The sequence below is a fragment of the Castor canadensis genome, chromosome 5 (assembly GCF_047511655.1).
Source record: "Castor canadensis chromosome 5, mCasCan1.hap1v2, whole genome shotgun sequence".
Lineage (NCBI taxonomy): Eukaryota > Metazoa > Chordata > Mammalia > Rodentia > Castoridae > Castor > Castor canadensis.
In genome coordinates, this window is record NC_133390.1 from 86188009 (window position 1) to 86210895 (window position 22887).

At 43.5% G+C, this 22887-nt stretch overlaps 1 protein-coding gene across 1 annotated transcript in view; it reads left to right on the forward strand.

Annotated features, from left to right (window-relative positions):
- The first annotated feature begins 287 nt into the window (after nt 1-287).
- Nucleotides 288-22887, forward strand: part of Klhl6 (kelch like family member 6) — a 57429-nt gene continuing 34829 nt past the window's right edge. Inside the window, exon 1 of the mRNA XM_074073652.1 lies at nt 288-711. Coding sequence (XP_073929753.1) covers nt 425-711 — 287 coding nt within the window. The 5' untranslated portion in view covers nt 288-424. The remainder of the gene's footprint in view (nt 712-22887) is intronic.

The window sequence follows — 22887 nt, forward strand, 5'->3', positions numbered from 1 at the left end:
TGGAAACAAAAAGCTGGAGAGTTGTGGCCTATCCCCCACATCTCATTGTTAACAGCTTGGATTATTGAAGTACCAGGAATACAAATGTACTAACTAGAATCAGAGGCTTCCTGCTCACGGATGTGAGGTGGGAGAGGGACCAAAATAACCACGCAGTACTCCCAGTGGACTCTGAAAAGCCATTCCTTCTCTCCCAGAGGCCCCTCCTACAGTCCCATTCTAAGTAATTTCTAACCCTGTGATAATTCACCGAAAGGAGAATAGGAGTTGCTGGCGTTTGTAGTAACAGGATGAGAAAGTGCGAGACTTCCTGTTATGTGTGTGTGACAGCTGGTGATAAGTGGAGGGCCCTGCACAGGAAATCCGCTCAGCTTCTGCAATGTGACCTGCCTGAAACTTGGGCGCTCCTTCAGTCTGGATATTGATGGCAGGACAAAGGGACTCTTGGACCATGGACAGTGTGGTGGAGAAGAGTTTGGAAGGACCCCTGGCACCTGATACAGATGAGTCCTCCCAGAAAAAGGGGGACTTGGTGGAAATTCTAAGTGGGGAGAAGGTGAAATTTGATGACACAGGACTGTCCTTAATTCTTCAGAATGGCCTGGAGACCCTCCGAATGGAAAACGCTCTGACAGATGTCATCTTGTGTGTGGACATTCAGGAATTTTCCTGCCACCGCGTGGTGCTTGCCGCAGCCAGCAACTATTTCAGGTTAGCATGACTTGAACTAGAATCAAATTGGGTGCAAGTCGCAAGGAATATCTGTGTTGATGTGAGAACCTAATCTAATTAGTTTGCAGTTGCAGTCAAGATTTATATGTATTTTTTAAGGGTTGGTGTCTACTTAAGGAAAGGAAGTCTTTGAACTTTAGATTTTAGGATTTAGGTCACATTACAAAAGAATGGCAGCATTTAAAAGCAGCATTTGAATATTATGGCAAACCTGTATATATATATGTGTCCTTGTTCTTAAGGATGGAAAATTACTTAAGTCATGGGGATTTTCTTCCCCCTTTCCTCTCTCTGACTAATGTGTTGGAAAATATTGTCCTTCCCTGTTCAGTAACAGAGGCAAAGAAAAAGAATGTGGCTTCTTTTTTGGAGCTATCAAATGACTCACTGAAAATTAGAGGTTTCTCTGTGTGTGTGCAGGGGGTGGAAGGGGAGGGAAAACATTTATAAAGGAAGTTTAGATGCAAAATGCTTTGAGTTACAACAAACTTGTCTCACAGCGGGAAGACCTGGAGTGGGAAGACCTGGGTTCCATTCACCTTGGCCCTTCCTTGACCATCAGACTTTAAGAGTCTCTTAGAGCTCTGAATTTCTGTTTTGTCACCTGTTAGATGGGTGCATTGATGATTACCTCTCAACATTGTTGTGGTAATCAAACACAAGAGTGAAAAAAAGGCCTTAAACAGTATTCAGTATGTAGCAGACACTCAATATATCTTTGTTGAAAAATTTCACCTGATTCTGCTTGAATACTTGATTCAGCTAAGAACACTTAATTATGTGTTTAGTGTGAGAGATCCCTGGGGTAAGAGTGTGGGGGAATTAGGACACTGTGAATACAACTGAATCAGCATTGTCCATATCAGTGTGGACTTGGTAGTCTGAGGGAACCAGTCTGAAAGGGCAATGTGGATGGGACTGCTGTGTTTGGGACTTCATTCCACAGGAAGTGCAACAGGTGACATGTAGGTATACCCATAATAATGGGTGGACATAGATAAACTCCTTGCTTTCTCCACCCATATTACTACTTGCTTACATAACAATGGATCACAATCCATCTCGGGAATGGACAGAAGCAAGCTTAGCTCTGTGCCCTGGGTACTTGTTTTAAGTTCTCTTTCTGTTTTGAATCACTGCTATCATAAAGTGTGTACTTGGTTAGTAATTTTGTTAGCGTGTCAGCCTGCCTAGGAAACAGGACTAGGTTCTTGGTTATCTTCTCCTAAACAGAAGGTGTCTAGGCTTAGATCTTCCAGCCTTGCTGGTGTAGGACACGCAGGGAACATCCATGCCAGTCCTCAAAGGAGATGGCACCAGTGAGAAGCTACAGGCACCAGAGGTTATACCATCTGCCTGGGGATGCAGAGTTTCTTCCCAGACTGTCTGGTTATGAAGGAAATTTCTTCTATTTCCTGCGAGGAAAGTCTCAAAGCAGTAACTTTAGATTCTTATGTATGGACTGAAGCATAAGTCTTCCCTTTCTAGTCAATGTAGTCCTGGAGACAGGATTCTGTTTTCTAGTGCACTATAAGTAATGACATCTGTTTGTTGAACACTTATGCGGGCCAGTCCTGTGTCTGATGTATGTCACAGACACTAGCCTATTTTATGTGCACAACAACCTCATGAGGTGGGTTTTTTTTTTTTTTTTTTTTTGTAAAATCTCATCTCATAGATGAGAAACTGAAGAACAAGGTGTCACAATTAATTAAAAAAGTAGTCAAGCTGGCCTTTGGTCTGAGGACCGATGTCAAGTTTGCCTCTCTTGTTTTGTTTTGAAAGGGTTTGGGAGCCAAGTTCCTCTTATTTTCAGACTTAAGAAGCCACAGAACTGGCTTCATCGTGGTACATGTCTGTAACCCAGCATTTGGGAGGTTGAGGTGGGAGGAGTGTGAGTTCAAGGCCAGCCTGGGCTGTATATTGAGGAAGCACCTCCCCCACCCCCAACAACAACAACGAAATAAGGACAGAGAGTCTGCTCTCTCTGGGAGGTTTCTGAGATAGCCCTGGTTGTAAAATTACATAGATTTTTTTTCTTTATTCATTGAGAAAAGAAATACTTTCTAGTAAGTGACTGACTGTAGTTCATTTAAGCATTCTCCTACTGAGAAGCATTTGGATTGCTCATAATCAGCTGGCATTACAGACAAGTTTGTAAGGAATAACCTTGTGCTCAAGTCATTTCACATGCATGTAGTATCTGGGCATGCATTTCTGGAAGAGGGTTTGTTGAGTCAAATGCATCTGTAGGCTTAGTGGATGCGGCCAGCTTCTTCTTGTTGGGAGTTGAATCATTTTTATTCTCCATGGCCTTACTAAAGAGAGACATTAAGCTGCTGAAGTTTTTATTATATATTGACAAATTATATCTGTACATATTTGTATGATACAAGAGATGTTATGATAATTTTTGAATACAATGGGAATGACTAACCAACCCATGGTGAGAACATTCTAGGTTCACCTTCCCAGTGACATTGAAATATACAGTACTCAGTTATTAGCTGCATTCACCCACTGTATAACAAATCTCAAAACAAAAAAAGGAAACTGAAGCCAAACTTATTCCTCCTAAGCCCAGCACCCTGCCTTTGGGGACTGTCATTCTACTCTGTGCTTCTTCTGTGAGTTTCATTGTTTTAGGTCCCACTTATAAGTGAGGACATATGGTTTTTGTCTTTCTGTCAAATGGTAGCACTTTAACCAGTCTGATAGATGAGAATGAATACCTGAACTTAGTTTTAATTTGCATATCCCTTATTTTAATAAGGTCAAGCATCTTTTCATGTGTTTAAGGGTCATCTGATGTTCTTTTTATGTGAGCTCTCTCTTCATACCCTTTCAAATTTTCACGTATATATTTTAAAATTAAATTTTATTTTTACCATAGACATGCAAATAGTTAACAAAGAGTCAAATAGCATGGTGAAAAACAAAAATTCCTCTTCACCTCTACTCTGCAGTCTTCTCCGTAAGAGGCCACTGTTTTGGCCTTCCTATGTGTCATAATCCTTGATTTTTGCAAGGACCTGCTCCCCTCTAAAGACCAGGAAAAATGCAGAGGAGGTCTGTGACAATAAGTGTTTTTATATTTGCATATTGGTTAGCTAGAGAGATATGAAACCAATGCCTTGTATCATTTTTTAAATGAGGGAGAGAACCTGTTTGGTCACCAACTATCCCTTTGTCTCTGTCACAAACAATTCCCAAAATTCAACCACATGCATAGAAAAGCAATTTCAAGAATTTATTTGTGGGGCCAGAGGACGGATGGGGTGGGAGTGTGTCAGTCAAACAGGGACAAGTTTAGTAACTCAGACGATGCGTTTCCCTTTGTGGGTCTATTTAAAGTATTGGAGGGATGAGGAAGTTGGGGAAAAATATTTAGTTGAGAATGAGAAAACGGTGAGGGAGAATAAAGCTTAAACATCAAACAACCAATGTCAAGGTGCCCACATATTCTCATGGCAGAAATATTGGAGGAAGCATAGATTTAACATCCATATTTTTTTCATTTTATGAGATTACTAATGTCTTTCACTTATTTAAAAAAGTTTTTGTCCCTACTGGAGTTTGAACTCAGGGCCTTATGCTTGCTAGGAGCCACAGCACCACGTCTTTTTGCTCTGGTTATTTTTGAGATAGGGTTTTGCATTTATGCCTGGGGAGCCTGGACCTTGATCCTCCTATTTTACGATTCCTGACACAGCTGAGATGACAAGGGTGTGCCATCACATCCAGCTTTTCCTATCGAAATGGGGTCTCATGAACATTTTTTGCCCAGGCTGGCTTGGAACTGCGATCCTCCTAATCTCAGCTTTGCATTAGCTAGAATTATAGCTATAGCCACCATACCTGGCTTCTTTTTGGAGACAGGGTCTTGCAGTATAGCCCAGGCTGGATTCCAACACTTGATTCTCCTGCTTCAGCCTTCCAAGTACAAATTTACTAAAAGAGCTGCCATTGATGTGATGCCTTTGGGGAGGTCCCAGGTCAAAGTCATTGGAGGGGTTGTGTGTGATGCACTCTGAGCCTTACCTGCAAATGGTTGTGTCTTAACCAGTGGTTCTTGCCATTTGCAATATCAATTCACTGCAAAATATAGTGTACTCTATAAGTGACAGTGACCTGTGAGGACAACCACTCTGATTCCAGGGTTGGCAGAGGAAGGGGAGTAGTAGTGAGGTAGGGATGTGTTCTCAGGCTTCTCTCAGTCCTCTTTGGTGTCTATCCCTTTCTACATACATATAAAAGCTGTCAGGCCAAGGCAAACAGCAAGCAACTTTGTTGCTGCTGAGACCTGAAATGTTTGCCTGCTTTCTGACCCCTATCTTATACGTCAGTCTCTGCGTCTGGTTCCCAGAGGCCAGGTTGAGGGACTTTGCCAACCATCTACAAAAAAATCAGTCAATCAACCATGTATAAAGCTGTGAATGAGAAGGTTATTGTGGGTACACTCTATGTGTTTATTAATCAATATTACTTAACCAGTTGGTTCCTAGGGAGCAGAAGGCAGAGCAAGAGGCTACTCTGAGGCCATGTTTGGATGTTGTAATCCTTTGCTTTTTCCCCATAAAATGAGGAGCCAGCAAATCCACGTGATAGACTAAGTTCAAGGGAAAAGAGTGAGCTCAGGCTGTCCAGGTCTGAACTGAAAATCTGGCTAATGGTGAAAGCACTGAGGAATGTGACTGTGCTGTGGACGCAATTGTTGAACCCTGTGAAGCTGATGACTACACGACCAGCCTCACAGTCTGTTTTCTACTTTTCATATTTTCCAGTGTTGTGGACCAGAACCAATATGGTTAATATTTAAGTATTATATGTTTATAATTCCTTATCTGCAGTCCCAAACGTCCCAAAGACCTGACAAATGAAAAGTTTTTTATAACTTATTTGGTAGCCAAATCCAACTTGAGCTGCACTCATCTGGTAGGGACATGTGCTAAAATGATGTGAGGCTGCTGGCAGTCTTTTATTTATGGTAACTAGTCATATATTCACTGCTGAAGTGTTAATGCCTTGGATTAAAGAGTACTGCAGGTGCTATGCTACAGTCAAGATATATTAGGTGTAATCCTAGCTATTTGGGAGACTGAGATTGAGAGACTATCGGTTCAAATCCAGCCCAGGCAAATAGTTCATAAGACCCCATCTCCAAAATATCTAGAGCAATATGTACTGGAGATGTGGCTCAAGCAGTAGAGTGCCAAAGCACAAAGCCCTGAGTTCAAACCCAAGTCCCACCAAAAAAAAAAAAATATGTATATATATATATATATATATATATGCTAATATGCAAGCAATATATATGCTAATATGCAAGCAGTTCTGGAAAAAAAAAATATATATATGCTAATATGCAAGCAGTTCTGGATGCCAAAGCACATATGACTATAAGATTTTGGGAAAGGGATTATGGGACTTATTTTTTTTTAATTATTTTTCTTTTGGTGGTACTGGTGTTTGAACTCAGGGCTTTGTGCTTGCTAGGCAGGTGCCGTACAGCTTGAGCCATGCCTCCAGCCCTAGGATTATGGAACTTTCTTATAAAGCTAACAAGTTTTAGGGCTAGTCGAGTGGCTCAAGTGGCAGAGCGGCTGCCTAGCAAGTGTGAGGCCCTAAGTTCAAACCCCAATGCTACCAAAAAACAACAAAAAAAGGTAACAAGTTTCATTTGGCATTGTTTTTCTACCTTTTCCACATGCATATTGTACATATTTGTAAACGTAGTTTACATGCAATTTTGTATACTATTTTAAATTATTTTGCTTCCAGTTTTAACACATACATATTATGAAAATTCTTCTGTCTCTGTGGACATTTCAGTTGCTTCCAACATTTTGCTCTTATAAATGATGTGGTAATCTTTGTACTAAGTACGACTTGTAGTTTGGAATATGGAAAGGCCAACACATTCGGAATACTTACTGCACATCAGGCACCTTGCTGGATTCTCTTTCGTTTTATTTAATTTTCGCAACTAGCTCAACATTCAGATGTAACAAGTGCATAGCTGTCTCCATTTCACCCTCCCAGGAACTTGCTTTGAGAGTAGCAATGGTTTCCTCATTTGGGATCCAAAATGAAAACAGAACCTTTCCACAGAATGCAGAAATGTGGCCACTAGGACATTTCCTGTGTAGCTGTCAGGTTTCCCCAAGCCCCGTGCACTATTGTGGGCTACACACACTGAAAATGGAGAGGAAATGTAAAAATTGTTGCCTCCATGTGTGCGTACATATGCGCACAGGCAGGAGATTGTCAGAACATCTATCTCGATTTGGACAGACCCGATGGCAGCAAAGACCCAGTGTGCCTAAGGACATCAGTACGGGTCAAACAGTTAAATAAGTAGTAAGGAGGCAGGCCAGTGTGTGAGGGGGAACAGATGGGATGTTCAGCAAGTACAGGGCCTCAGGAACCTATAGCACATCCCTGGGCTGGAACCAGAAAGGACTTGGTACAGTGAAAAAATTCATGACACTGGGATTTGGGTCCATCTGCTGCCACTTCTTGGCTATGTAAATCTGGGAGGAATTGCTTGGCCTGTCTGAGGCTCAGCACCATATCTGTAACACAGGTTGGCTAAGAGTTTCTGCTTAGAAAAGTTTATTTAGTAGTTTTTGATAACACCAATAATCTACTGCAAAATGCCAGATATATATAGCATATCTAATGAATTTTGCTTTCAAAGACCCTTAAGACGTCAGGAACCCTCATTGTGTAGTTATCTTTTAGGCGAATGTCTTTAGATACCTGTCTTCAAGTCTTTTTTTGCTCCCTCCCCTCTTTTCTGCTTCAGTTATGTACTTACTAGACTGCCTAAAAATGACTGATGACTCTCTGAAGCACTGATAAGTTTATTTCAATCTTTTTTTTTTACTGCATTTTAGTTTGGGTAGTTTCTTTTGCTATTTAAGTTCACTCATCATTTCTTCTGCAATGTCTGGTCCACTGTTAATTCAGTTCATTGTATTCTTTTTAAAATATGAACTTTGATTCTTGAAATTGATTAAGGCAAAAAGGAACATAGTGGAGATAGTACTGAGAACTGAATATAATATGTATCCAGTTCCCCCTATTGTTATCTTATAGTAGTGTATACATTTGTCATAATTAAATAAATTATATTGACACATTGTTAAAAAAAAAAAAGAGTTTCTGCTTATTTGTCCCAGTAAGTTGGTACGAAATGCAAATAATAAAATGGTTCATTTATGGATTATTTGCCTAAAAACACTTCATGTATGGTAATAAGTCAGAATTCTTAGTCGCGGTGTTCAGAAATTGACTCTGGTTTATTTGAGTAGAGGAATTTATGCAAATGGTAGTAGAAACTCGGAAAATCCCCCCAGAAGTCTGGAGAACCAAACTCAGAAAACAGACAGGTGCAAGGGAGGCCAGGCAGCCACCAGGACCATAGCCAAAAGCCACCCTGCACCCATGGAAGGACTCCCCAGCTGCTGCAGATTCCTGGAGGCCACAGGGGCACAGCTGCGGCCACCCACAATGTCCCATGGCTGTTTCTGGAAAGTGCAGGTTTCTGCTGCCTCCACAAAGACAGGCTGTCTTCTGTCTCACTAGCTCCCAAGTGTAAGCCTGGGATTGATTCATCTGAATGGTCAAGGCTGAGTTATACATGTTAGCATCTTGCCTGGGACAGGAACTGGGAAAGCCAGCATCAGGCCTTTGTACTACTGGAGTGGGAAGTGGTTTCTGTCACCCACTATTTATGGTGACAGAAATGACCCACTATTGTCTCATGTAGAGAGACAATTTGCTGCACCCAGGGAAGGGTTCAGACACTGGGCAACCAAAACACAAGTGTCTATTACATTTACCTACAATGGACCAGGCTTGCACTAGTAAAGAATAGGTGTTAAGGTAGCATGAAAACTATGCAGTTATTTGGGGATTCTGTGTCTCTTGTCACACAGGCTTCAGAGATATGGATCCCAAGAGCCTAGCAAGCAAAGGGACAATTATTAGCACTTTCATTTTTTCTCTTCCCTCAACCTGTGACGCCCCTGGGTCCACTGTGGGAGTCTGTGGCATGATGGTGTCATCCAGCAAGGGTGGACTCAAAACAGGTTGAAAATGTAAGCCATGTGACTGCCTTATACACTCTTTGTCCTTCACAGCATTGTAATGGTAAATCCCTGTAAATGCTTGAAGTAAGTAAAACTTTGACATTCTTCCTGCAGGTTCAGTCACTTCCTGCCTGAGCGGAGCAGGAAGTCCTCCCGGAGTTGGGAGGCCACTGCACACTTTAGAAAAGGGAAAGGTGATATGTGGGACATCTGTGATTTTGGTAAAACTGCCATGGGGTTCACCATCCATTATGCTGCTCAATGTTTCCATATTAGTTAGCTTTTTTCTTGGCTGCAAGAGATAGAAACTCAAATCAAATTGGCTGAGGCAAAGAGGAAGGCATTTGGTCTCATTACCAAATCATAGGAAGAGCTGGGCTATAGCAGAGCCTAGGGAGAAGCGGATGCAAGGCTCTGAATGAAATCAGGGTGCTCTCTCTCCACCTCCACTTGGCTATTTCTCATGTTGAGTTTCTCAGGCCACTTCTGCTGTGTGGTTGGAAGTTGACCTGTTTGTGGCTGAGACTCACTTCCCCCAGCTTTGATTCCAGAGGAAAACTGAGGTACTTTCTCTTTTACTGTGAAAAGCCCCTGGGAAAGATGCTCATTGGCCCAGGTCCATTCAGTTGTCCAATCTCAGACCAATCTCTGTGTCAGAAAAGTGGAGCCCAGTGATGAACCCAACTTAGCTTAGGAATTTGGCCAAAGAGCTGTGAATGTGTGTGTGTGTGAGTGTGTGTGTGTGAGAGAGAGAGAGATTGAGAGAGAGGCAGAGAGACATCTGTAAAAAAGTGAGCGCTCACATAGGAACAACATCATGTGAATGAGGCCTTGGTGGGAGAATAGAATGCTCTAGAAAGAGGAGACACTGGACAAAGGAAAAATAAATGTCCATTAAAGGAAGGATAGCAAATACTGACTTACTTTCCTTTACTAGCCAACTTACTGTAATTCTATATTCGTGTTGGAATATAGAATTATTCCTGTCAGGAAGCTCATGCATTTGCTTTCCCCAGCCTCATTTTCAGTGACACTTCCTCCTTCTACTTTAATTGCTTAATTCTTATCTTCTCATCTTGGTTGTTATTGTTTCGTATTTTATAATATCCCTGTCACTTTAGTGTAAGCCATCTTAAATTCTTTGGGTGGGGCCATCTCTGTATAAAGATGTCTCCCTTGCTGTGATAGAATATCATTTAAGTAACCTGCATGTCTCCTGCCAGCTGTTAAAGGTAGTCATTCTTTTACTGCACATGCCTGTTCTGGAAAGGCTTAAGGCCACAATAATTACAGGAGTGCTGATGCTGCTATGACTTTAAAACAAAGCCAAACCCAAATTAACAAGTTGTATCAGTAATCCATGAAAAAAAATAATAGACACTCAGCATGTTTGCATAAAATGACTCAGGTCCATGAGTCAAGTAAGAGCTTTTGGGATTCAAAAAATCCTGTGCCACATAGATTTAGGCTTATAAAGAGCTGAATAACTGAGCACTTTGGTGTTGGGGAAATTAGGGGAGGAGGAGAGGCTCTGTGAATAATTCCTGGAAAGAGGGGTTAGTGGACACCACACCCAAACATAGGACAGTAGAGGGTGGAGATTAGGGAAAGATTGGGAAGCATCAGGTGACTAGCAGTGGCCTTAAGACTGAGGTTAGGAGCTTGGATTGGCAGATTTGCAGGTGGACTTGGAGATGGAGGGGAAAGAATTCTAGAGACAGCTGTGAAAGTCTTCATTCAATCTTCCCACACTACCCCCAGTGATTGGTAGGCCTTTGGTTGAGGAACACTGGATCATATTACCTCTCTTGGGTACAAGCACCTGGAGGAGAAGAAACACAAAATACTAAACTTTTAGTACTGTATTGAGTGGGTTGTGGAAAATTTCATCTGTCTATCCATTCATCTATTCATCCAATAGACACAAATTTATTAAGTGTCTACCTGCTGTGGGCCAGGCACAGGGTATGCAAAGATGAATGAATTATGGTTCCTGTCTGACCATAGGGAAAGAGAGACACAGAAATTGATGTTTACAATGGTGATAATGCCATGGTTAGAACTCCGCACAAGGGGAATGGGAGTTCACAGAAGGGCATTAAATCAGGATGGGGAAAGAGCAGTCAGAGAAGGCTTCCTGGAAGAGACAATATCTGAGCAGCAATTTAAAGGAGCAGTAGCCATTGGCCAGAAGATGAGGGGGAGAAGGGAGAGGAGGGGAGCACAACAAAAGGAAACTCATTTGGAGAGGTAGCATGCAGTGCAAACTCAAGAACCACAGGGAGAACAGGAGGGATGTAGAGATGTTCGGACCAATAAGACTGAGAAAGGGGTGGGGTCAGACCATGAAAAGTCTTCTTGGGCAAAGCAAAGGAGTGAAATATATCTTGTAGGCATTGAGAATCCATGGAGGAGTGTTCAGGGAATGATATGATCTGAGATCTCCCTTAAAATCACCCTGCTGTGGGCAGGCAGGGCCCCATCAGTCTAGGGAGAACCTTAGGTGGTTGCAAGAAGTTGAGTGACAGCAGGTGAGGGTAGGAATGGAGGTGGAGGTATGTGAGACAGTCTCAAGCCACATTCACAGTCCTCTCTGAAGGAGAAGGTCTTTAGGCAGCCAGACCACAGAGAGTCCCAGGGAGAGGCAGCCCTGCCTAGTGAGGAAGAGAGAAAGAAAAGGAGGTTGGGAAGACCCAAAGACAGCTATAGTGACTCCATACTTTTCTGGGGCCAACCCTGAGCTTCGACATTGGAAAAAATGAGAAGGGAGTGTGTCCTTACTACACCGTCATCTGCCCCTGCGTTCTGTTTTAGAGCTAAGCCCAGAAGCAAAACAAGGAATTTCAAAGTAACTCAACTTCTGAACTTGCAATTTTTGAACACCTTGAAGGACATACACACTACAGTTATTAAAACCCAGTCCCCTTTCTTATTCATGACTCTGATCTAGATCAGTGTGGCTTTTAGGGTGACTTCTTTGAAGTTTAAAAAGTTCTCTGTGTGGGAAGATGAATTAGAAATAGGGGTTCCTTTATCTGGGAACCAGACACATTAGGGTGCAAGGCCTGGCAAGTGTCATAAAAGCTGGGTTATGACCTGACTTGGGTGCATTGGCTCCACCTGTGGTAGCTCCCCATACCCCTCTGGCTTCAAGACTGCTCTCCAACAGGAACTCCTGTCTTCTCCCCCTTACCCTCTGTCTGCTGTATTCCAAAAGACCAAGGAACAGGCCTGCAGTCCAGATCGTGCTATGGCAGCTGGCAGAGACAGCACCTGCAACACACAGTAGGGACCACTTCTATGACTGCAGGAGCCTCAACACTCAGATACTTTTGGACAAAGACTGGGCTAGTTCCAGTTTGCAAGTTTCTAAGTGCTTGGGATCAGGGAATGCTAAGAAAAGTTCTCGAAGCAGAGGTAGATCCTCGATTTCTGGTAAGGTAGTCATAGAGAAGCCAGCATGAGGACCTAGGGGGTTGGACTGGAAAATATTCAAAAAAAAGAAGGTGATGGAACCTCCAGGGCAAGTGCCTGGTGGTGGATAGTAGGCCCGAATTTCTGACCCTGCTCTGGGCCAGTGGGGAAGTGAGACTTTCGGTAGACTTCACGTAAGAGGGCCGGGGGGGAAGTGGTGTTGAGTTAGGGAAGCCAGGTTTCATCTCCAGCAAGGAGACAGGAGATGTACAAAATCAAATGCAAATTAAAGCAAAGAATAACCACTTGGTCTGTAATATGAAATCTCAGGTAGGAGGGCTTAGGATAAACACCAGTGGGCCTGGAGTTCCAATTCAGAGAATTGCTAGATAATATAGTTCTCCTCACATATGCCTCGGCCACTCAGGAGCTCAGCATTGCTTACTCTCAAGGTAGTTAGAGCAGCAATGTGAGTTTGGAGTATAAGGTAGTATAGAAAAATCTACTTGCCTACAATGTAGTGTAAGACTACATTGTATGTGTAGGGTTCTCTTCCTTCCTTCCTTATTTCCTTCCTTATTTTCTTCCTTCCTTCCAGCAACTATTTACTGTGGGCCAGTAAATAGGAATTGAGAGAGAAATAATCTCCATCAGATGCTTACAAATCTAATAGAGAAGACTCATTAAAACTAAACCCAATAGAGCATATCTAGAGAGGCCTGTCTGGCCCCAAGGCATTGATGTGGATGAAGGCACATATTGGAAACTGCTAGTCATTGGGTATAGCTACATCGTGTGATGGGAAGGAGGTGCACAGATCACACTGTGAAGAGACTTGTATGACAATGCTGACCTGCCCTTAAGAGTTCCTTTTTCTGGACACTTTAAATATAACCTTCTTAGGCATTTGGTCCATTTTCAGCTCATCGTTTCTCATGTCAGTTCCATCAGTTTGGATCCCGCATTGCAAATGACAGATATTCAGATCAAATAGGCTCAAGCATAAAGAGAAAAAAGAATTTATTCGCTCATGTAATTTTAAAAAGTCTAGGAGTGTTGCTTTAGGCATAGTTGGATCCTTATGCTCAAGGCTCAGTCTCTCTCTTTCTCAGTTCTTCTTCCCTCTATGTTTCTCTGTCTCTCAGGGATGGTCTTCATACATGGAGATAAAGAATGTCACCAGTATCTCTGAACTTTCATTCATACCAGTTTGCAATCCCAATGAGAAGAGGGCTTCTCTTTCTCAGTAATCCCAGAGAAAATTCCGGAGTTGGCCCTCCTTGGGCCAATGGTCCTATGCTCATCCCTCACAAATCACTGTGACTTGGGGGATATAACATATGACTTGTGACTGCACTGATCCTTGTCTAAGAAGTAGGGCTAGCTCCATGCAACCATCCTAGACCGACACAGGCACACAGGCCACTAAGAAGGATAGGAGTGACACTGGGCAGGCAGAACAAGAGCTGCCTATTACATCTTTGCAACTGAATCACCACTGCAGTCTGGCCACAGCGTTTGTTGTGACTGACATTCTGTCTAGCCCCATCCCACAAGACAAAAGAAGCCCTTTGTTCTGTTATAAATTTGGACATGGCACACTGGAACAACAGCAATGGTCGAGTGGGGACTTAGAGGGCTCTGGTTTCATGGTAACATGACCAAGTTCTGACTCCTCAAAGCCTATGCTGTGAACATGGACAAGGAACTTGGCAGACAGCAGTTCTTTCAAGGCTGATAATGCTTAGAGTCAGTGAGAGGAGATCTGTTTGGTGCAAAGATTCAGCCAGTGCTAGGTGTTCAAGGAGCTGACTTCAGGTCTGGAGAAAGATGTAGAGAGCTGTTAGTCATGTGTCTGCAGTAGAGAACTTCCAAATGCTTCTCCGAAGGTGTACTAGTCAGTTTTCAGTTCTGATAATGAAATACCCAAGGCTAAGAACTTTAAAAGGAAAATAAGATTATTTAGCTCATAGTTCTGGAGGTTCAGGATCATGATGGTAGTACTGGCTTGGCTCTAGTGATGGCCCCTTTGGCTATGTCACATGGTGACTGGTATCATGGTGGGACAATGTAGGCGAGGGAGAGATCAAATGATGAGACAGTAAGCCAGAGAGCCACCAGAGATGGGACGGTCTTGCTCTTCTACAACAATCTTGTGGGAACTAACCAGGATCCCAAGAGAAGAATATCAGCTCCTTCTGAGGTCAGTGCCCCCAACAGCCCAGCCACCTCTTAGAGTTCCCACTACCTCACAATCACCACATTGAGGACCAACCTTCCAACACATAAACCCTTGGGGGACAAACCACAGCCAAACCACAGCAGAAGTCACTCTTCCAGGTGTGAAAGATTTACATGCACACAGCAGACAGGAGCAGAATTGCACACTATTTATTATTAATAAGCTTTTGATGCCAAGCCCCTTTTCAGAGCCCCTAGCTCCAATGAATTATGCTACTTGAGTAGCTGTGGCACTCTTTCTGTGCTTCTAAGCTACAGAAAGACCTAAGAGGCCAGGACAGGTCGGCTTTCATCTCAGCCTTCCAGGCTGGAACGAGGGGGTTTCTTTCCCCGCCTTCACTTGTGAAGAAGGCCTAGGCCTCATGGGACTCTAGGGATGCTGGATCTTAGAAAATGAAAAGGAGAATCTACAGCAAGGAAAGACTTTCCCCAGGACCCCAGCCAATTGTTTCCTTGACCTGGAACTTTATTCAATTACTTTCTCAGGTGTGAGTCAAGGGGACACGAGTTGGGGAGTAGGGGTGTTCTCTCTCCAGGGGATATGGTTCTTAAGCTTTGGTTTGCAAAAGAATTATGGGTGGAGGCCAAAGAAGGATCTAGCAAGGTACATTTCCGTAGCCCTACTACCTGAGATCAGTAGTTCCTGGGAGGGAGTGTGTTCTGCATTCTTTACAGAATTCAGAAGGATTCAGATGCTTGTGGGCTAGGCAGCATATTTAGTGACCCGCCTCCCAAAACCGAGGATGTAAGCAGGGCTGCTGTGTGGCTACAGGGTCTATATAATAAGACCGGCTGTGCTGAAAGTAAGCATTCCTTTGGTTAGGAAGGGCTTGGGGCACGGAGCCTTGAGCTAAGAGTTACTAGAAACCATACAGAGTGATGTCATACCATGGTAGGTCACACACTTGCACCTGCTGACTCCCTGCTTTCTTTGCAATGGAAACCCCTTGGATTGGCTAACTTGCTTTATATCCAAGAGTCTTTCCTTAAAAATAGGGTTCTGCTGACTCCCTGCTTTCTTTGCAATGGAAACCCCTTGGATTGGCTAACTTGCTTTATATCCAAGAGTCTTTCCTTAAAAATAGGGTTCATTGCATAACACACAATGACAAATTAAAAAATTTAAAATTGATTATATACACATGGACACTTGAATTCTTAATTCTTTTCTTTCTTTCTTTCTTTTTTTTTGAGACAGGGTCTTACTAGGTAGCCCAGGGTGTCCTTGAACTCATGAACCTTCTGCCCTAATCTCCTAAGTGCTGGGATTACAGGTGTGTGCCACTATGCCTGGCAATACTTATAGATTTTAGTAGAATTTTACTTTGCCATGAATGTTAAATCCACTCCAACACAAGATATCCCAGGGAAGCAAAGGAGTTAGTTCCTGGTATAAAGGGAGGGTGAAGGGATTAGAGGCAGAACAGAGTAGGGGCACAAAGCAGGTATAAGATGATGGAGGTGATGGGATATTTGTTTAGAAGGCTGTGATTGGTGTTGAGATAAAAGAGGCAAAGTGTTGAGAGGCATGGAGGTCTAGGGAGAGGGAAAGCAGAGGATGGTTGGGCTGTGTGAAAAATTCTAAGTTGGTGAAGTTTAGGAACTAGAGGAGCCTGTAGAACTCATCAAAGCAGGAAGTGGAAAGCTAGAGTGGAGGTATGTCTACTTCAGATTCCAGCCTAGAAAAGATAGGAGTTCCCAAGTCAGGGTAGAGGGTGCAGAGGACAAGACTCCTCAGCTCAGCCTCCAGGGGCGTGACCAATGACTGTTGACAGCAAATAGAAAGGAGGATGAGTTGTTTCACAGGATCATTTGCTTGTTCATTCACTCATTTTCTCTAGGTACTGAATCCCTACTGGGTCTGGGGCACTGTTCAAGCCTCTGGGGGTTCAGTGATGATCATATTATGATGCAACCTTTGCCCTCACTTGCCTCACATTCTGGTTGGGGGATGATTGTTAAACTAGTTAGCAAATAGCTGTGTAGTGCAATTTCAGATCATGACAGGGCTATGAAGAAAAATAGAGGAAGTGATGGTGTTAGGGACTGATTGTTTGAGATTGGGGCAGATCAGGGAGAGCCTTTTTGTGGAGGTGGCATTTGAACAGAGACCCAAAGTGAGGAGTAAGTACAGTGAAGGTTAGAGGGTCAGGTGGCCCTGACTTCCTGGAGATTCCTGGGCCTGTGTGTATGTCCATGACTATTGTGGGAGAGGCACTTGCTGGCCCAGGCTGGTCAGTACTGACTCACTGGATTGGGTAACTGGCTCACTGCTGCGAGACTGTTTTTGCTATAAAATGAGAATTCTAATAGCTACCTCTGTTTTATAGAAATCTCATGAGAACTGGTGTCTTTCTAGAACTTTTTATGTCCAGCACTCACTGTTTCTGTTGGGTTTGGCGGCACTGGGATTTGAACTCAGGGCCTCGCACTTGCTAGGCAGGCGCTCTGCCCCTTGAGCCACTCCACCAGCCCGGGTCAGAACTTTTTAAAATTACACAATATCTCACATTTATGCTAAGGGGTAAAATGTTAGCAGCTAACTCAGGTATGTTATTAGAGAGCAAAACATGGGTTGGTACACTCAGTGCTGATGCTTAGTTGGCCCCCCAAAGTTTGACCTTGAGTTCCTGCTGATTTTCCAGACTGAGAGCCCAGATCCATAAGTTCGGGTCTCCATTCTGTTGCTGACTACCTGTGGGAACCAAAATTTACCCATGTCCATGTTTCCATGGATCTCCTAGGGGATCAACCAGAGACTTGGGAGTTTAGTCTATGGGAAATATGTAGATTTCTCCTTTGGTTCATCTTATCTCTTCAACATGGTGGCCATGGCCTTGCACAGTGTACTTAAGTGGCAGAAAAATCAGCGAAAACATCTCAGAGGAGAACAGAGAAATTCTGGGACATTGGGAGCCAAATGTGGTGCCCAAAGACAGGATACTGTCTTTGGGGGACTTCCCTTTTCTCTCTCCCAGGAATGGCTATTGAGCTAATGTCTTTAGCGCAGTTTGTGTAGAGTCCTGTCCCTGCCCTTGCTCTAGCTGGAAGCTGGACAGCAATGCAGCAACTCTGACACCAGGTACCCGCTATGCTGGCACATCGAGGGTTGCATGCCAAAGTGGCACATAGTCTACCCACTCATGGTCAGAGATTCCTCTGACCTGGTCTGAAGTGCCTTGCCTCGTTGAGTACTTACTGTGTGCCAGGTGCTGGGCTTGATGTACTGTATCTTACTTATTCTTCAAGCGACTCATGACAGTAAGGACTATTACTATACCACTTACCAGATGAGCTCACCAAGGCTTATTCACTCAGTGAGTGAGCATCAATCTGAGCCTCATCCAGTCTGCAGCCCTCCTCTGTCTTCCATAGTCAGTGACAGCCTTTCTTCCCTTCCCTCCCCTAGCTCCTGGAAAGCAAGATGTACCTGAGATTTTACCTACTTTCTAGGTGGCCTGTAGAAGACTGTCAGAGGTGCCAACGTCAAAGCTCAATGCCTTTACCTCTTGTTGGGACAACTTTGAAGTATATTCTTGACTCCCTATGGATGAGGCTGAAGCGACTTTCTGCACAACTTTGGTCTTGCTTGGCTTTCTCGATTCCCTGTCCTGCTCCCTTAATCCATCACTAGCACAGGAAGGTCTGATTCTGGGGACACCTGGTCAGGTATGGGCTGAGTGGAGGCAGGATATTTTCTACCAAGTGTGATTCCAGAGAGATTTCAGGAACTGTGTCTAGCAGGGACCACTCAATTGAGAGTTAAATGATCCCAGAGAAACCAATAATGTATCCTATTGAAATGTGCTGACTTCATTGAAGCGCCCTTTGTGTGCAAGGCATGAAATTAGAACACTAACAGATATATCTCATTTGATATTGACACATCTCTCCACTAGCCTTTCATCTGAATGCTGATGTTTCCCATAGCTTTACGTATATGACATTCATGTGGGTGATATTCAGTTTCTCCCCTGAGATGGTTTCAGATCTGGGTGACACCAGCACCTAGGTGCTGGATTGATGATCTAGAGCCACGCTGTTTAATATGGCAGCCATCAGCCTGTGTGACCATCGAGCCTTTGAACTGTGTCAGGTCTCAACTTGTCCTCTACATATAAAATATACATGAGTGATTTTTCAGACTTAGTATGAAAAAATAATGCAAATTATCTCATTAGTAATGTTAAGATATTTATCATATGCTGAAATAATATTTAGTATCGATTAGGTTGAATAAAATATATTGATTGATTTTCATCTGTTTCTTTTTATTCTTAAAAAAAATGTTGCCTAGAGCTGGATGCTGATGCCTCACACCTGTAATCCTAGCTACTTGGTAGACTGAGATCGGGAAGCTGTGGCTCCAGAACAGGCCAGGCAAAAATGTTTGAGAGACCCCAACAATCAATCACTGGACGTAGTGGCCTGCCTGTCATCTTAAGCTATATGGGAGGATGAGATTGGAAGATCGCAGTTCTAGGGCAGCCTGGGAAAGAAGTTTGCAAGGCCCCATCTCAATGGAAAAGAGCTGCGTGTGGAGGCACGTGCCTGTCATTCCAGAGACTGCAGAAAGTATAAAACAGGAGGACTGTGGTCCAGGCCCGCCTGGGCAAAAAGTGAGACCCTATCTCCACAATAACCAGTGCAAGAACAGTTGGAGGAGTGGCTCAAGCAGTAGAGCTCCTGCCTAGCAAGCGTTAGGTCCTGAGTTCAAACCCCATTACTTCAAAAAAAATGTTGACCTAGAAAAGGTAAAATTATTTGCATATAAATTTCATTATATATGTATCAGGGAGCTTTGCCCTTGGGACTCCTTCAAAGGGAGGTTCACAGCATGCATTTGCAGCTCTTTGCTCCTCAGGAAGAGATGCTGAGCTAAGTGGTTGCTGTAAGGCAGCAAGGCGAGCCCTAGGAGACATCACTTGTGAAGGAACGTGATTGTGGTTCTGCAGACAGCTCCTTGCTGCTGCCCGAGGGGAATTATGGCTGAAGAAAGTGGCTTGTAAATAAGTCACCTGCCCATATGACATCATTGCTTGTCTGGTTCCAGGCTGGGATTTATTGACTTTGCAGCCCTGGAGTTAATATTTGCTGATGCTTTCATGCTGTCACAGTCTTGTGAGGAGACAGGTGCCAGTTGAGGGAAAAGAGTAGACGGGGAGAAGGGAGAGATAGGAGGATTATCAGTGATTAAAGCAAAGAGGATGATGGGAGGGCAGTGGAAAGAGCTCACTGGCTAAAACAAAAGGTTTGAGAACTCAGCAAGTCAAGTGATTCTCTCTCTCTCTCTTTCTCTCTCTGTTGACTTTTGGCAGTACTGGGGCTTGAACTCAAGGCTTCATGCCTGCTAGGCAGGCGCTTTACCATTTGAGCCACTCCACCAGCAACTTTTGGAGTGGCCAAAAGTAGCCACCTTTTTAGCAGGTTAAGAAAAGGTAGAGAAAAGGCTGAGTGATGTCCAGAAATAAATAGAAGGTGTGGGAAAGAAAAGGAGAGAAGGACTGAGGGCTTTAATCCCCTCTATACTGGGTGGAAGTCCTGGGTTGGAGAATTACATTCTATCCCCAGGACTCCTCCCTGGGACCTTCCCATTTCAGTGACTTGACTGGGAAAGAATTGCTCTCCAGGAATGTTCACATGTCTGTGGGTTACAAAGTCCATTGACAACTATGGCTACTGCCCTACTTTGTACCTTTTCTGAGACAGGGCTCTGGCATTGTCACAAGCCTTCCAGCAGTGTTTGGGTGCAGTTAATTCTTGACTCCAGTGTCACCCATCACTTGTAAAATAAAGTGAGGACACACCTGTTAAAAATGTTCTCTTTGAGTCCTGCCTCTGCCCATTAACCTTCAGTGGCTCCCTGTTGTCCACTGAGTGAAAAGTTAACTCCTGACATAGTACCCTCTGCAATCAAGACCTAGTTGATCTTTCTAGACTGCTTCCTCACCACCTTCTTTCAAACTCCCTGGGCCTCAAAGGAATCATATTTATTTATTTATTTATACTTCTTTTATCATATGTGCATACAATGTTTGGATCATTTCTTCCCCCTTCCCCCCACCCCTCCCTTTCCCCCACCCCTTCCCTCTCCCCCCCTACCCCCTTGCTACCAGGCAGAAACTATTTTGTAAAAGAATCACATTTAGAAGCCTGATGATACATGGTGGGGTTGTTTACTCCAGTGATCATGTGGCTGACTGGTAGCTGTGGTTTTGCTGCCACTGCCCAACATTGTCAGAAAGTATGGTGCTGGAGAAAAGATCAGAATGTAAAACTCAAAGAGCAGTTTCTATTTAATGTATATGGCGTTTGTACCACCATAATGTTGAAAAATCCTGAGTTAAACAATGTCAGTTGGGAACATCCATACCTGTTAGTTCTGTGTGTTCCCACCCTTGCATCTGTATGCCTCTACTCACTGTGTTTGCTACTTGGAAATCCTATCCACAAATCTTCACATATCGAACTTTTCCCACTCCATAAGCACCACTCCAGGCCTCCACAGCACTTTGTAAGTCTTTTATTTGTGCATAGATAAACCCTGGCTAGATTATGAACTCCTAGAGGTAGGAGTTGATAGAGACAGTCAGTATTAGTCAGCTTAGGCTGCTTTAACAAGATACTATAGATGAGGTGGCTTGAATAACAGAAATCTATTTTCTAACAGTTCCAGACAGTGGAAATCCAGAATTGAATTTCTACCATGGTTTAGTTTTTGGTAATCTTTCTTTTCCTGCCTGGCAGATGGCCACCTTCTCACTGTGTCCTCACATGGCCTGTCACTTGGTGCATGAGCACAGAGAGAGAAGGGAGGAGAGGAGAAAGGTTGGGAAGGGTGAGAAGAGGAGGAGAGGGGAGGAATGGAAAGGAGAGGGGAGAAATGGGGAGGAGAGGGAGAGGCTGAGAGAGAGAGAGAGAGAGAGAGAGAGAGAGAGAGAGGGGTGTTTTCCTCTTATAAAGAAACCAGTCATTTCAGATGAGGATCTTACCCTTATGACTTCGTTTAGCCTTAATTTCCTCCTAAAACCGCTGTGTCTGAATACAGTCATAATAATGGGAATTAAGGCGGGGACAGAGTTCAGTCCATGGCATTCCACACTTGGCCACTCAAAGTCATGTTCTTATATGCAGAACACTTCCATTACACCCCAACAGCCTCAAAAGACTTAATTTATTTCAGTGTCAACTTAAAAGTGTTAAGTGCAAAGTCTTATCTAAATATCATCGAAATCAGATATGGGTGAGACTTGAAATACAGTTCATCCTAAGGCAAAATTCCTCTCCAGTCGTGGCCCTGTGAAACCAGACAAGTTATGTGTTTCCAGAGTACAACAGGACAGACATTCCCATTCTAGAAGGGAGAAGTAGGAAAGAAGGAAAAGGTAACCCTAGCACGGTAAAGCCACTAGATTTTGAGGCTTGGGAAAAGTCCTCTTGGGTTCCATGCTCTGCCCTCCAGGCAAGTAGGAGTCCACAGGGGGAGTTAGGGCAGAGACACAATTCAGTCCCTGACAGTTCATATTTGGCCCCTCAAAGTCATGTTCTCATGACTGTAGGCAGGAATTCTGTCCTAAGTCTTCTGGCATAGGCTGCCTGACCTGTTGCACCCAGGTGGTGGCCCTAATAATCTCTAAATTGTCTGCAAAGTAATTTTTTTCCTCTTCTTGAGGAGCATGCGTGTTCACAGCTGAGTGCTTTTATCATCCCATCCTGTACTGTCAAGTCAGGAAGTTTCACAGTCTTCCTTCATTTCTCCTGTCTCCATCTCTTCCATTCAGACTGGTGGTGTCTGCTCCTGTAATCCCATAAGCATTTTATCCTGATGATAATCCAGACACACCCTTGGTTTGTCCTTTGCAACATGCTTCTTCATGTTCTGCTGCAAGGGATGTGATGAGGCAGGATAGATAGAAACTGGACAAGGGAAACAGGAGGCAGGAATTCAGAAACAAGTACTGTATTAATAACTCATTTGATTTAAAGCACATAGGCACCATTTTCTTTTCTTTGAGCTGCACACACCCTCACTAAACTTTAGCAAACAGTAGAAAAGTAAGGACCGCATCTCTGGCTTTGCCCCAAATGATTAACGTGCTCCAAAAAAATAAGCATGCTTATATTCAAGAAAGATGTACATGTTGAAAAACTGTCTGGTACCATCCCCTCCTTTGGTCTGGGGAATGCCCATTAAAAGTCACAGAAAGCAGACGTGTTGCAGGGACCCTGATTTAGAAAAGCTGACCAAGACATTTCTCTGGGCCCAACTGATAATATCAAAATACTGTGAGAGCAAGAATGATTAGAATGCATCAGGCACTCAAAACATAGGACAGCACTCTACTGAATGTTTAATAGAACCTGCCCTACTTTCTCAGTGTAAATATCCTGCTGTTAATCTAGC